The following is a 15,650-nucleotide window of genomic DNA, read 5'->3' on the forward strand; positions in this document are numbered from 1 at the left end:
CTGGATCCAAGGGTGGGTGGTGTGGGATTGACAGTGGCTGGTGTTTGCCTGGTGTTTTGCCTAGAGCACTGGCCATGGCTGGTGTTTTGCCTAGAGCACTGGCCATGGCTGGTGTTTTGCCTACAGCACTGACCATGGCTGGGGTTTTGCAGTGCAGCTCTGACCATGGCTGGTGTTTTGCCTATAGCACTGACCATGGCTGGTGTTTTGCAGTGCAGCACTGACCATGGCTGGTGTTTTGCCTATAGCACTGACCATGGCTGGTGTTTTGCAGTGCAGCACTGGCCATGGCTGGTGTTTTGCCTATAGCACTGACCATGGCTGGTGTTTTGCAGTGCAGCACTGACCATGGCTGGTGTTTTGCCTACAGCACTGGCCATGGCTGGTGTTTCACATACAGCACTGACCATGGCTGGTGTTTTGCCTACAGCACTGACCATGGCTGGTGTTTTGCCTACAGCACTGACCATGGCTGGTGTTTTGCCTACAGCACTGACCATGGCTGGTGTTTTGCAGTACAGCTCTGACCATGGCTGGTGTTTTGCAGTACAGGATGGTGAAGGAGGCTCTGGAGGAACGTGCCCACCTGCTGCAGAGTGCACCCCACCTCTCGGCCCCGCTGCCCATCATGCTCCCCATCTACAAGTAAGCTCTGCTGTGCCTTCTGTCCTTTACCTTGGCTTCTCACAGGCAAAGCCTGGCCCAGGGGAGGTTTCCTTAAAGCTGTCCCAGCTCTGTCCTCCAGCAGGGTGGCTGCTGCTGGACTGCAGAAGCACAAAATTCTCTTGTGCCCCAGCCAACAATCACTGCTTTGGGGGCACATCCTGGGGTGCAGCTCTTCAGTGTCCTTCCAGCACCCCAACAAGGACAGCTGGAAAGAGCTTTCATTCCCAGGATGTATTTGCTATTCTTTCAGTGCATTCTTGTTGTCAGCATACACCCTCCCAGTGTTCCCAGCAAGGTGCTATTCTGTCCATACAAGCACAGGGCAGTTTGAGTATGGACAGAACAGGTTCCTCCTCTGAGGAGGACACTCAGTGCTTTCCATTAGGTTTTCAGTCTGTAAGAGCAGTTACTCGCTGAAACAGGCTATTTAGAGCAGCAAGGTTTTGCTGAAGGATCTTAATAAAATGAAAACCATTCCTGTCTTTATTATTCCTGTCTTAGTGGAAGGGGCTTGTGAGGGCTGGAGCTGGAGTAGGCAATGCTGGAGTAGGTTGCCTGCATTTATTGTGGTGCTCTTTGTGCAGGAGACCTCAGAATGTGCCTCGGGGAAACCTCTCAGCTTGCACACACAGCTTCAGGTTCTCACACTGAGACACAAAGCCCCTGTTTAGATCCTGATTCTAGAACAAATCCTTGAATTTGCTTGGCTCGCTGCAGGGAGTAGCTCAGTTGAAAACAGTGGCAAACAACACCTAAGTCTGGATGGAGTATTTAGATTGTCTTGTTACCTCAAGCTGGAGTGATGTCCAAGGTGACACTGCTGTAGAGCAGCAGCCTGTGTTTCTCACAGTGTTCTGTATCACAATAATAGCATCTGCATGCACTTCTGAATGCTTCACTGGTATTTTTTTTCACTTCACGGTCCTTTTTTGCCCTCAGGTGGTGGCAGTTGCCATACTACTGGATTGGGATCAAGCTCTATGACCTGGTGGCAGGCAGCCAGTGCCTGAAGAGCAGCTATGTCCTCAACAAGTCCCGTGCCCTGGAGCTCTTCCCCATGCTGCGCAAGGACAAGCTGGTCGGAGCCATTGTCTACTACGATGGTATGTTGCCTCTCTGGGTGTTCAGTGCTCCTGTGGTTGTGGTTTTGGGGTTAGAACACGAGTGTGAGGCTGGAGATCCTGTACACTGGGTCTCTGCAGGGAGGAACAACAGCTTGAAGGATTCAACTTGCCTCTTTAAGCATTAATTTGGGAGATAAATGATGTTTTCATGACAGCAACTTTCTGGATGTCGAAGGAAACACAGTGATTTTCTCGGCTGGTAGGTGCAGAGCGGTGTGAAGGGATTCTGGTGGAGATGTGGTTTCTGATCTTTTGGCAGCAGAAAGGTCTTTGCACAAGGTGCATTATAAAAGGAATTCTTTTCCCTTTGTAGAACTGCATTTACAGGATTATCAGCTCATCAAAGGGGTTCTGGACTAGGGAGGACTCTGGAAACACTCTGGGCTCTGATAGTGTTCATGAGGCTTCTGGCTAAAGAACTTCTGCCTTGTGTTGGTAATTGCAGGTGTCTCAGACAGAGCCCAGCACCAGGGAAAAACAAGCAAAAATTCATATTATGTGTGTGGGAATATATATGTGCAGGTTACTGTTTGGAGTGGGGTGGGATTTAAAGGATGGACTTGGTTTTTACTAGATTTTACTATTGATGGAGACTGCATCTTATTTTTAGGGTCTGGAGGAAATAAGAGGTTATTTAGCAAAATTTGTTGTGGGATTATGTGGTGGTTTTTGTACCCAATACCAGGAGCTGCCGTAGCTAGCATACAGAGAAGGAATTCAGATTTATATTTTCCTTATCCTGAGCTATTCCTTAGCTTGTTTTAAGGGATCCCAGGAGCCTGCCAGAAGAACGAAGTGGTTCTCTTAACTGTAATTACACTTCTCATAAGAGCACTATAGCTTGAAATCTATTTATAATCTAGTGAAGTTTTTTCTGATTAAATAAATAATTTGGCTGTATCGTAGCTTTTTACTACTCCAGCATTCCAAAGGTGCACCTTTCAGGTTAGTCTTAAAATTGGTCTTCATGTTTCCTATATATTATATATAGTTTATATAGATAAATATAAATATATATTATATATAGTCGTATAATAAATAGAAATTTATATTATATCTATATAAAAATAATTATGTATATAATTATTTAAACAGCATTCTAAATCCAAAGATTCAGCACCAAGATGCCATGTGGGCTTTGATGGCAAACACAGGCAGGGCAGAGCTCTGAGGGACTGAGAGATGTCTCTGGAGTGCCATCCCATCAGAGGGAAACAAACCCACACTGAGTATTGGAAAGGGAGAGTCAAATAGAAAAAAAATTTAAAATGGTGTGTCTTGCCTTTTTTTGCATTCTTTATAAGATACAGATTAGTTACCCTTGGTTTAAGACAGAATATAAAGAAATGGTATTTTGAATTAAAATTAAAAAAGCTCTCTAAGCTCCACCAAATCTCAGTTTCCCTGAAGAATAAAGTGGATTTGAAGGACTCAAGGATGAAATCTGTGAGTTGATAATACACATCTGAGTGTTTTGGGGCTGCACCAAATGCAGAATAAGGACTGTCCAACTACAGTGGTAAATCAGTTCTTAATGTGCCACATTTCAACTCAGTGTTGTCTGTGGTGTCTCCTCTGTGGGGTGGTCAACTGTTCTATCCTGATCAGTTAACTGATGTTCTGGCCACAGGAAAATTCGGTTTAAGTCAGAACATTCCAGCAAGCTCCCTTTAGGTCTTGTCAATTATTATACTTGAATTTTAATGATGCACTGTCACACCCAAAATCCAGAGGAATGGAGCAGAAAGGGAAAGGGAATGGAACTGAAGGCAGAGGAGGGGGTGATAAGATGGAATTAAACTAATTTTGGTCCTTTCAGAAGAATTAGTCATCAAAAAAAGTATTAAATAATGGCAAAGAAAAATACAAGTCTTAAAGTAGGTGATATCTTTCTCTTCTCTGTCCATCCCTTCTCTCTTCCCTGAAGAACAAATCAATAATTTTGCCTTTTAAGGATGGAGTGTCTTAACTGTAAGTGCAGTTCAATGCATTTTTATCCAGTTTCCTTGCTTTCCTTTATTCCTTGTCCCTGGAATTGTTAATAACAGAGCTGTCAATGATCACAGATGTCCATCCCCACCACCAAAGGGAAGAGGTAAAACATTCTGCATCTAAGTTATTTTTTTATGTGTTAAAGCCCCTGCCCAGGGGTGCCCCAGTGGTGTCCCCGTGGTGGCCCTGTCCCTTGGCAGGGGTGGCTCAGGGATGCTCTTTGTGTGGCTCTGTGAGCTGCAGGGGCAGTGGCACCTCCAGCCATCCATAATTCATGAGGACGTCGTGTTCCGAAACGGCGCCGGGGTCGTCTTCATTACATCCTTTAAATTGTTTGTACAGGCACAAAAAAAGGGGACATTAGAAACGTTGGAAGTACCAGCAAGAGCAAATCACAGCCTTGTCCAGAGGCTATTCTTGCTCTGCCTGAGCATCGGGAAGCCAAAGCATATGTTGGATGTTAGCCGGGGTGTACACAACGTGTCCTATTTATTCAAGGTTTGCTTTGAAGCCACAACTTACAAGTTTGTTTCTTAGGGGGACATGTCAGACTGCATTTAGCATTCGTTGGTATTAGGATACTCCTGAATAGCAAAAAGGCAACATTTTGGGGGGAGAAGGCGGCTGCTATCTGAGCAGGGATCTGTCAGATCCACTTAGGGGCTCCAGGAGAACTGGAGAGGAGGCACAGGGAGAGGCTGTGCTGAGCTCAGGATCTCGGGCAGGATTGTTGTAAAGCACTATAAATGGAGGAATTAATCTCCATTTAAATTATATAGAGTTCATTATGATAAGAACTGGGAAAGCAGGGATCCAGCTGGCCAGAGTGTGTCAATGTAAAGTGTTCAGCAATTCTAAGTGGCATGGTTATCTTTAAGATACGTTATTTTTCTGTCTCTAAGTGCTTGCAGGCTTTTTAAAGATATTTTGCCTTGCAAGATGAGCCCTTAGGTGTGTAAGGAAAACTTGTGCTCTGAAATCAGTCCTGCATTTAAGATTTTAGGGCTCTGCTGACAGTGCTTTCTGAATTTGCTGTTATTTCCTGAAAGAAGGAATTAACATAGGCTATGTCTGGGACTCTCCTGCCACATCAAGATATTGGATTGTTTAATGTCTTGTTCTACAAATCTCCAGTGTGTTTACTGGGATGTAAGTAGTTGGTTTTTCGCTCTTTGCATTCTCAGTAGTTTTGCATACATTCTCTGCTGAAATACTTTAATATGGAGGTTATTTAAAAGTAGAAAAAGCCTTGGCAGAGGATTTTGCTTTCCCTGTTTACAGCAAACCCCCTGAGAAATCCTTCCCAGGCACACGTGCACACACAGACACACACACAAAAATCAATGCAAAAGAGTAGGGCATTCATTAAGCTGTCAAAAATTGAATAAATGCTTTTTTTTATTTCGGCTCTTGTAGCTATTTTTCCTAGGATTTGAGTGTGTCCTGAATTATGAAATGTTATAGCTTTATAATTCATGTTTGACAAATGGATATTTGGAGATGTTGAGCTGTAATAGGGGTATTACAGACAACTCTGTGGCTGTTTTTCCTTCCCTGGGTATAAAAACTCTGACAGTTTGTCACTGAAAAGACTTTCCATAGGTGATTTTAAATACACAGCCACTCGTATTTCTTGGTGTTTCCAGCCTGAGGCTGGATGGGTGAGAGAACCCTTGCAGGCACACTAGCCATGGGTGTAGCTGGGAAATACTCTGTGCATGCTCCATACCCTGTTGTTTTCCAATGCATTCTGTCCCATGTTCTGTGCAATAGAGCTGCCCATGAAATCCTGAAGGATGCAGGGGCTGGAGAGGGAAATGCTGGCTGTGATGTGGGTGCAGTGAACCCAGGGCTGAGCCCACAGCAGCTGGAGCATCCTCCTTGCTGGTGCTGGCAAACCCATGGGGATATGGGGTGCCCAGGGCTGCCCAATTCCCTGGCACAGGGATCTGGTGTGCCCAGGGCTGCCCAATTCCCTGGCACAGGGATCTGGTGTGCCCAGGGCTGCCCAGTTCCCTGGCACAGGGATCTGGTGTGCCCAGGGCTGCCCAATTCCCTGGCACAGGGATCTGGTGTGCCCAGGGCTGCCCAATTCCCTGGCACAGGGATCTGGTGTGCCCAGGGCTGCCCAATTCCCAGCACAATCCGAACTCTGCTGGTTCGTGCCGCTGCTCCAGTCCTGCCGCGCTTCACCCGTCAGAGCTCTTTTATCATTTTCAGAAGGGATCACATCAATGGCCTGCACCAGCTGCATCTTTAACCCAGTTTTGCCTCTGTCAGAGGTGCAGGCTCAGGCACGTCGCTGCAGGAGGAGCCCTTTGCTCCCGACAGCCGGGCTGTGCTGCCCAGCGCTCGCTCCCCGCTGCCGCAGGCGCCCTTCCCAAAAGCACGATGATAACTGCGTCTCTGCTGTACCTGTAACAATTTAATTGTGTGAGTCAGCCCAGTCAAGCATCCCCGGCTCATGACTGGGAGACATGAAATTCATTGTCATTATTGTCCCTGTCATTTTGGATCATTATATCCTGCTGCAGAATTTTCCTCACTCCAGTGCTTTCTTACCTCCAGGAAGCAGGGATTATGGCAGAGGTTGGGGTGGGGGCAGGACTGTGAACTACATTTACCTCAGGGGAGCCACAGATTAAATTGGCTTTGCTTTCTGACTTGCTGGATTCGTCTGTTTGTACGCTGTGGGTTTAAGGTTGGAAATGATGAATATTCCAGTGAATTCGGGGCCTCTCTCTTTTCTTTTTTTAATGCTTGTATAACCAAAGCATGGGGATGGTGTCCCTTAAGAAGTGAACGGGGAATAATTCTTCAGATCATGTTACCAAAAAGATTTAAGGTTATTCCCGAACGAAACAACGTTATTTGCTCATGGTGGCACAAACAGAGTGATCCCCAGAGTGTCATGGCTTTCAGGGGAAAGGATGGAGCTCTGCTGTGCTCCAGGGCTGTGTTTTATGGGAGCTGGAGTGGGTCACTGCCTAGAACAGGTGGGAGGTGTGGTTGGGAAGGGAAGCAGATGGTGGCATCCCTGCACATCTCACTGCTCCCAGGGAACAAGGGGCAGGAGGAGAGGAAGCAGCCTCAAGCTGTGCAGGGGAGGTTGAGTAGATAGAAGAAACTTCTCACTGAAAGAATGATCAGGCATTGGAATAAGTTGCCCAGGGAAGTGGTGGAGTCACCGTCCCTGGAAGTGTTTAAGAGGCAATTGGATGTGGCACTTGGGACATGGTTTAGGGGAGATTACGGTGGTGCTGGGTTGGCAGTTGGACTGGGTGATCTGCAAGGTCTCTTCCAACCTTGATCCTGTGATTCTGTGATCTGTAGGAGCAGTGCTGCCTCTGTCCAGCTCTGTCCCTCCAGGCACCCATCCCTCTGGCCATGTGCCATTCCCAGCGAGGCTCTCCTGGATGGCACAGCATTGGCCAAGCACAGCACGTGGTGGTTGATAAATCCATCTCTGCTTTGTTTAGAGTTAAAAACCCCACGGTTTGGCCCCGATGGGATGTTTCCCCCTGGAAGCTGCTGATGCCAGTGGGGACACAGTGGGCTGTGGTGACATCAGCACGTGGCTGTCTGGCGCGGTGGCACGGCCGCAGCAGCCCTGCCGTGACGGCTGCTCACGGTGACATTTTAGCGCCGTTTCCATAAACTGACAGTGACAATGTTTAGTTTCATTTTAACACGGTGCTTTTCCTGCCACTGACACGGCAGTCACAGTGTAGTGACAAGTTGAAGGCTGATACAAAAGAAGTGGGAAACAACATAATTATAAAGCCGTCACACAGAGCCAGAATTCCAAATTTTGTCTGTCACTGGATGTGGCGGATATTGTGGCTTATTTTTGCTTTCTGGGATCTTCGTTTCAGTAGGAGTTTTAGCTCCTTTGCTGTAACTTGGCAGCAGACTCAATCAGACAGGCATTTGCAGGATATTGGGATTTCTTCTTTAAAAAACTTTGATGGGTTTCCTGCCTCTTGCTCGTGATATTCCTTTGTTTACAACTGCAGAATGTGGAACTAATCATAGCAGAATAGGGGCATTGGCTTTAAACTGACAGAGGGCAGGGGTAGGTGGGAGATCAGGGAGAAATCCTTCCCAGTGAGGGTGCTGAGGGTCTGGCACAGGTTACCCAGAGAAGCTGGGGCTGCCACATCCCTGTAAGTGTTCCAGGCCAGGTTGGCTGGCATAGTGGAAGGTGTCCCTGGCATAGGATGAGCTTTAAATTCCCAACCCAAACCATTCTGGGATTCCAAGCACAGTGAGGTTTAGTTCTTGTGGTCTGAGCTGGTGCTAAGTGGAGGAGGTCAGAAATTAAGATGACTGCAGCTGGATTATTTAAGATGGTTGTGTCAAATCTGAGTTTGAATGTGTTGGAATCAATTTACCTGTGAGAAGGCTTGAGGCTTCCCTTGCCATAAAAGCTCCTTCCTGTGGGCTGGAAGTACACAGACCTTAGGGCAGATGTTTAAGAACTAAAATGTGGTGGGTGTGGTTATTTCCAGTGCATATAATGTTGTCTATCATCCGTCCCAGCTGCCTGGGCCTTACTTCAGCAGCACAGGTGGCCCAGGGCACAGCAGAGTTGGGGCTCTCAGTGCAGGAGCTGCAGGGACAGCCAGGTGTGCTGTCACTGTGCTGCTGGCTGGGCTGGAGCTGATGGAGCCAAGGCAGAGCTCATCCCTCTGCAGCAGGCCAGGAACAGAGACATGAGTGCTGCAGATCCTAAAAAGTCTGGGAGTTTGCAGTAAATTCCACTTCAGTTTCATGTGATTCAGAGAGCTGGAGACAGCTCAGGTCTGAGGGCATTGCACTGACTTGTGACTCACAAGTCAAAGGGGACATTTCCCCTGAACTTACTCTGCTTGTGTTGGGGAGAACTTGCTGAGTTCCCTCTCAGAGAAGTCTGTAATGATTTTGAGTCACTCCAGCTGATTCATCATGCCTAACTGGGATCTAGCCCTTTCCATATGCACAACAGCTCCTGGGTTCCTGCTTAGTGCTTGTAAAAAAGCTGCTCATGCAATTAAGCACTTCTTTAAAATTATAGGATAGGGACAGTCTTGGTACCTTAGTGAAGTTAATTGTATATATCTAATGTACATGGATAATTGTGTAATCACTCACCAGCTTTAAATTTGGTGGGGTTTGGGTAAGGTTTGTATGTACACAATGAGAAAATTTTGAACATGGAAGGATTTGGTTTCCTGTGTTGCTTTATTGTGTGCCTGCAGTTATCTGGTGCAGGGCTGCTGTCAGAAATACACCTGTAGGTACAGAATTACATGTATTTTAGCATAATTTCTATAATATCAGTGGTTTTGGGGAGCTCACTGATATCATCAAAGGAATAACATACGGGTTAATCTGCAAGTATTTATTTTGCTTTTATTCTCTCAGCTTTTTAGAAGAAACATAAAAAGCTCAAACCCTCCTTGTTTTTGTGGCTGCACTTGGTAGGGATCTGTATTTGTGACCATACTAAGGGCCTGGTCGTCTGATTCAAGTATTTGTTTTAATGTGTGTTTGCTTTACAAAGCAGCATGGCAGATGGTTCTGGGGAGGGATTTTCCCCCCCGAGAGGTTCATTCATGTCACCAGCTCCTTGCACAGCCACCTCCAGCTCCCCAGCACACCCCAGCTCTGTGGCACGATGGGCTGTGCCGAGTCAGGGAAGGCTGTAAACTGGGAAGAGGTGAGAAAGGCTTTGTCTCTGCTGCAGGGGAGACAGGAGACAGGAGAACTAGCTGTTTCTCACAGCTGGAGTTTGCCAGCCCAGGTGTTACAGCTGTGCTGAGGTGTGTTTGGGGCAGTTGCTGTGACACCTGTGTGTGTGTCGTGACGCAGTTCATTGTCACTGTGCTGCAGGCACGCCATAGCCAGGTGGGAGTTCTTGGCCCAGAAAGGCTGACATGAGCATTGAAAGCATTCCAGCTTCCTTTAAAAACTACAGCTGCAGTCACTGGGTGCTGTTTGTCTGAACTGAAGAGAGCTGCAGAGGAGAAAGCAGGAATTGGAGCAGCCTGGGCTAGTGGAAGGTGTCCCTGCCCAGGCCAGGGGTGGCACCAAATGAGCTTTAAGGTGCCTCTCATCCCAAACCATTCTGTGGCTCTGTGATTCTGTGAATTGGTATAACAGGGATCGTTGTCAGAGTGACACAGGACAGAACATACCAGAACTGCCAGAGTGCCTCATTAATGCTCTGGTTTTCACACAAATCAGTCCCAAACAAATCTCTCTGGTCTGTGGGCTTTGTTAGCACTCCCTGCTGGCTGGGGCTCAGCGCTGATAAAAATAAAATTGAATGTACACTGTGTGCACTCTGGGGGAGGATCCTGCGAGTGCCAACGGAAACATTGTCTGTTCGGATGTGAAGAAATACAGCATTTGCTACTAAGGAGTGAAAATAGAATTTTCCCAAATTACACAAAAAGAAGAAATTATAAACCAAATGGCATCATTGTTGGGCTTAACATGATGAGGGATAGACTTACTCAAACTGTCTTTGCACACTAAATGTCCTCAACAGTGTGGCTTCTAGGATTGAGGGGTTTTTAGATAATTCAGTATAATTTGGTGAATGCACTTAGGCCGCTGTTTTGGGAAAAGCTGGGTTGACTGCCCTTAATAAAATTTAAAGTATCTCTTTGCTGTCACCATATTACAGCAGGTGACAACAACAGATTAAGGGAGGAATGATTCTTTCAGCTTTCCTTGCTAGAAAGAACATCCTCCTATTTTCAAGAGGCGCTACGCAAGGAATTGCAAAGAGAACTCAGCATGTTCCATCAGTTGGCTCTGGGAGGCTTCTCCCAAGGCACTGAGTTGTGACTGCCTTCTGTCGGGATGCACAGGGGACAACTGGCATCATGCAAGGAGCAAGTGCTCTCACACCCAGCCCTGGGGCAGCAGTCCTCTCCAGGCAGGGCGTTAGGGAGCATATGTTCTTGGTGAATGTCACAGTTACAATTTCCCTTATTGCCTACACTGAGGAGATTAAGATCTCCAGGAGTGTACTCACCTTTGGAGAAGGACGCCAAATTTATTTGGCTTAGCCTTCTGGTAGCAAAGGTGCTTTTCTCTTGGGTTTGGGTGATCTCTGTGTCTGGGGAGAATGGCATTTGATTACAAGATCAGAAGGGTTGAGATGCAGAATCTGCTTTCTCTTTCCCTTTCTCTCCAGAGTTTAAGGATCATCACTGTGGTCTGGAGCTCCCATCTCTGCTCTCTGTGACCAGGGACAGGACCCGAGGGAGTGACTGGAGCTGTTTCCAGAGGGTTTAGGTTGGATATCAGGAAAAGGTGCTTCCCCTTTGGAAGGCATGGTCAGGCACTGCCCAGGCTCCCCAGGGAATGGGCACAGCCCTGAGGCTGCCAGAGCTCCAGGAGCATTTGGACAATGCTCTCAGGGACCAGGTGGGACTGTTGGGGTGTCTGTGTGAGGCCAGGAGTGGGACTGGATGATTCCTGTGGGTCTCTTCCTCATTCAGGATATTCTGATTCTCTGTTCAAGTGCAGGATTTTAATGTCATTTTCTAGGGGAGAACACACACATGCCAGTTGGCAGGCCTTAAGAAAAAAAAACCTGCAAAACCCAGCTGTTCCTGAGTATAAAACCACTATCCTGTGACCCCATCTCTCCTAAACTGTTGCACTGTTGTTCTCCACAGATGATAAATTCCCAAGGTGGGAAGTCACTCTTTATTCCTTTCAAATCCAGACCTCTCTAGATCTCTGCTGTTTATGTCATGAAATACTCAAGGACTCCACACTGTAGGTCACATCAATCTGAAGTCAGTGGGTTTTTCTACCAGTGTAGTTAATCAGGAACTGGTTATTTCCCAGTCCTCTGCCTGCAAATGCATTCCATGGGCACGCCGTTCCTTTTGGACAGCTGAGGAGTGAGTAATAGCATGGGGGTTCTTGCGTCAGAATAATGATGAGGGGAAAATGGATGAGAGGTTCAGAGAAAGCAGGAAAATGATGTTTTGAATACAGTGGTCCAAATCCTGGAGTGTGCTGAGATTGTCCTGAGCTCGCTCTGGCTTTAGGAGCATTGGGAGGCTCAGTGAAATGCTGAGCAGCCTTTGGATTTGGGGCTTGCTGAACAACTGTTATTTGGAAGTTTGGTTTTATAGAAATTACCCGTTTCCACATTATTTATTCTGCTGATTGGCTTCTCTGGATTGCTTTTGCTCTGGACAAATAAGGGACAAATCTGGGAAGAGGCAAACTTGCCAGATTTAAACAGTCAGAGTTCCATAGACCAAAGCTAATATTGGCTGATGCAGGGTTGTGCTGCTGTGTGATGAATCCCCACGCCAGGGCAGCCGCAGGAGATGAGGGGTTTGTGTCAGTGCCACCTGGGGATGGCACTGCTGGCAGGAGCACACAGAGGGGGTCTGAACCCCCCAACCCCAGGGTCCTGCTACAATGAGGGAGCAAAGCCCCCTTGTGCTGATGGCACGGCAGGATTTGGGGTTTGGTGGCCCTGAGGGGATGCTGCTCCGTGGCTCAGGACAGCAGAGTCCGGTAGGGCTGTGGGTCAGGCTGGCCCCACGTCCAGCACCAGGATAAAGGGGGATATCTCCAGAATAATGAGCTCTGGAGAGCCCTTGGCTTCAGGCTAGAGGAGCGTTTCTGGGATTACAGAATCACTGAAGCATTTATGTTGGAAAAGCCCTCCAAGAGAATTGAGTCCAACCTGTGACCTCACCTCATCAACCAGCCCAGAGCACTGAGTGCCACGACAAGTCATTCCTTGAGCACTGGGTTCCTTTGGAATTCCTTTTGTATGTGGAAGCAGCTGCTGTGCTGTCCTTTGTCCCTTTTTCACCCAGAGCTCCTTCTGCACACGAGCTGTACCTTCTCTAAACCCTGCCTGACACTGGGGAGGTTTGAGGTGAACCTCATAAGGTCATTTATCCCTCCCTGCCCCGGCGGCAGCAGCAGTGTCTGTGCCTTTGCTGAATGCTTTGCCTGCCAGCTCTGACCGATGGTTGTTCCCTCTCGTGCATCTCGTGTGATGGAGCATCCCCAACTTTTCCTGACATCTTGCTCAGTTGTTTTGCTGTTCTCTTTTGCAGCTGATTCCGGGCATTGTTTGCTGAGTGGAATTGGAGTTACTGTTTGTTTCTTCATCGGTGCTTTATCATGCTGCTGTTTCTGTACACTTTGTGTAACTTTTTTTCTTGTAGCTGAAGACAGATTGCACTGCACGGCCTGGGCTGGGTTGGAATGAGGGGTTTGGGGAGGGGAGGTGGTGCCTGCGAGGCCATTGATCCCATCTTTATAACTTTGCCCTTTTAGCTGGGAGCAGATGATTTGCGCAGGGCTTGGAGATCTGCGCAGGCAGAATCTGAAGGACCAAACTTTACATAAACCATTTATACTAAACGTTGGGAATGCTGGCAACATAAATCACCTACAGTATCTATTACAAATTTATCACTTTACCAGTATCATCTGTGATAGGAGTGGTCCAAACAGGTGGGGAAGTGAACCGTACCTCAGGAAGTTTAGCCCACTCAGAGATTAATTATTCAGGACACACAGAGCCTGGCCCCTTCAATGTATAGTAATTCTTTCCAGCCAGCATCCAGGCCTCCAACTTCAGTGCAATAATAAATAGGAAAAGTCTCAGGTGAAGCCAGTATTTCAGAGTAATTAATCATCTTCCCCTCACGGTCCCTCCGCCTCTCTCTTGGTTTTCTTTAACGAGGGAATTTCAGTAATAAATCTTTAATGATATATGTTAAGAATCCTTCATTAATTCTTGTCCACTTATTTCTCTTTTTTGGGTGCTTTTATGTTGTATGTTGGGAAGTTCAAAGGAATATACAAGAAAAAAACCAGTTAAATTTGGCACAGTCTCTGAAAGGACGTTTTGGATGTCGAGTGTCGCGTGTTCACTCGGTAATCGGAATTGTTGGTTAATACCAGTCAGATTGTCAAAATCTCGGATACAGGTGTGGCATTACCACAAGATTCCAAAAGGCAGTGATGGTTTGTGTGCTCCTCAGTGCAGGGCAGTGGTGCAGATGCTCAGTGAGGGGTGGCACAGAGAGCCCCGTGGGGCGCAGGCTGGACGCAGCACTGCCCACTCAGCCCTGTGCGCAGAGCCCGGCAGCGAGCGGCCGTCAGCGCTACGCGGTGTGACAGCCCGGCGTGACAGATGCCTTGTGACACACTCGTGCCGCGGGTGACGGCTGTCCTTCCCCGCAGGACAGCACAACGACGCGCGGATGAACCTGGCCATCGCGCTGACCGCCGCGCGCTACGGCGCTGCCACCGCCAATTACACCGAGGTGAGGCACCTGCTCAAGAGCACCGAGCCGGGCAGCGGGCGGCAGCGCGTGTGCGGGGTGCGCTGCAGGGACGTGCTCACAGGTATGGAGTGCCCACAGGTATGGAGTGCTCACAGGTGTGTGGGGGGTGTGTGGGGTGCGCTGCAGGGACGTGCTCACAGGTATGGAGTGCTCACAGGTGTGTGTGGGGTGTGTGGGGTGCGCTGCAGGGACGTGCTCACAGGTACATGGGGTGTGTGGGGTGTGTGGGGTGTGTGCTCACGGGTATGGAGTGTGGGGTGTGTGTGGGGTGCGCTGCAGGGCCGTGCTCTCAGGTGTGTGGGGTGTGGCCATGCTCTCAGGTGTGTTTGGGATGTGTAGGATGCACTGCTGGGCTGTGCTCTCAGGTGCCTGGGGACAGCAGCACCCTGGGATAATGCAGGAGGGAGGAGCAGGACACTGCTGTCTGCAAACATCCCCGAACCGGCACAGGAGCCATCTTCCTGGGCTGTACCATTAGTGTCACTCAGCTTCCACTTCTGTCACATTTCTCACTCAAACCCCAGTGTTTTGGCAGGCCAGGCTGAGCTTTTCATCCCAGCCCTTGTGTCAAGCAAAGATGACATTGTAAAAGCTCTGTGTTGTACAGTAGTAATCCCATTTACCGAGTCTGCGGGCTGAGACTGAAATCTCTCTTCTTGAGAGGCACATTTCAGCTGTGCAACTTCCACCCTGCCTGCCTCTCTTCTGCCCTTACGGATAAGCTGGAATTCCACTCTAAAACATTTTCTCTCAAATCTGGTGTTGGGTGAACACTTAGTTAATTTTTAGACCCCATCCCAGCTGTTGTGTTCAGACACACAGGGTACACTTTACAGTAGGTTGAGTTCATAGAGAGATTAATAACAAAGAGCACCAGCGAGCAGGAAACAAATGGTGTCTGTGATTGATACTGTTTTCTTTCACAGGGAAGGAATTTGATGTCAGAGCCAAGTGTGTTATCAATGCTACGGGACCTTTCACAGACTCGGTGCGCAAAATGGATGATGAGGAAGTGCCCAACATCTGTCAGCCCAGTGCAGGCGTGCATATCGTGATGCCTGGTTATTACAGGTAACGCAGGGGGAGCCTGCTGCTCCCTAACACCATTTGTAATCTCTGCTGCTGCTGAATAAATCAGCTGGGAGAGACACGCTGCTGCCTTTACAGCAGTTCCGAGTGCAAGCCTTGATTCTGGTTTTTAGTTGTGTTTTTTCAAGAGGATCTTGGCACTGTGCCGCTGAGAAGAACAATTTCATCTCTTCAGAAAAGACTGGAGTCTCGTAGGTTTTAGTTCAAGCTCCCCCAGGCAGGACTCCTGCTGAAGCAGGAGGCGTTTAGGCAGTGCATCCCCGGGCTTATGAGAGCACCTGTGTCAGTGATGCCTTTGAGCTGAGTGTGCTGCTGCATGCTCAGCCCCTCAGGAAAACAAGGAGCATTTCAAACCTTCCAGGGAGGTTGCACCTTCATGCAGAATCTCTTGTCCTGTTAGATTATGGAATCACAGAATGGTCTGGGCTGAAAGGGACTTTAAAGA

At 48.0% G+C, this 15,650-nt stretch overlaps 1 protein-coding gene across 2 annotated transcripts in view; it reads left to right on the forward strand.

Annotated features, from left to right (window-relative positions):
• Positions 1 to 15,650, forward strand: part of GPD2 (glycerol-3-phosphate dehydrogenase 2) — a 48,148-nt gene that overhangs the window by 18,679 nt on the left and 13,819 nt on the right. For both annotated transcript variants that reach the window (XM_085067216.1, XM_085067217.1), the window contains exons 5-8: positions 548 to 645; positions 1,606 to 1,769; positions 14,013 to 14,177; positions 15,043 to 15,187. In XM_085067216.1, the coding sequence (XP_084923342.1) occupies positions 548 to 645; positions 1,606 to 1,769; positions 14,013 to 14,177; positions 15,043 to 15,187 (572 nt within the window). The remainder of the gene's footprint in view (positions 1 to 547; positions 646 to 1,605; positions 1,770 to 14,012; positions 14,178 to 15,042; positions 15,188 to 15,650) is intronic.

Source organism: Lichenostomus cassidix, chromosome 7, assembly GCF_008360975.1.
Source record: "Lichenostomus cassidix isolate B80296 chromosome 7, HeHo_3.0, whole genome shotgun sequence".
NCBI classification, from domain to species: domain Eukaryota; kingdom Metazoa; phylum Chordata; class Aves; order Passeriformes; family Meliphagidae; genus Lichenostomus; species Lichenostomus cassidix.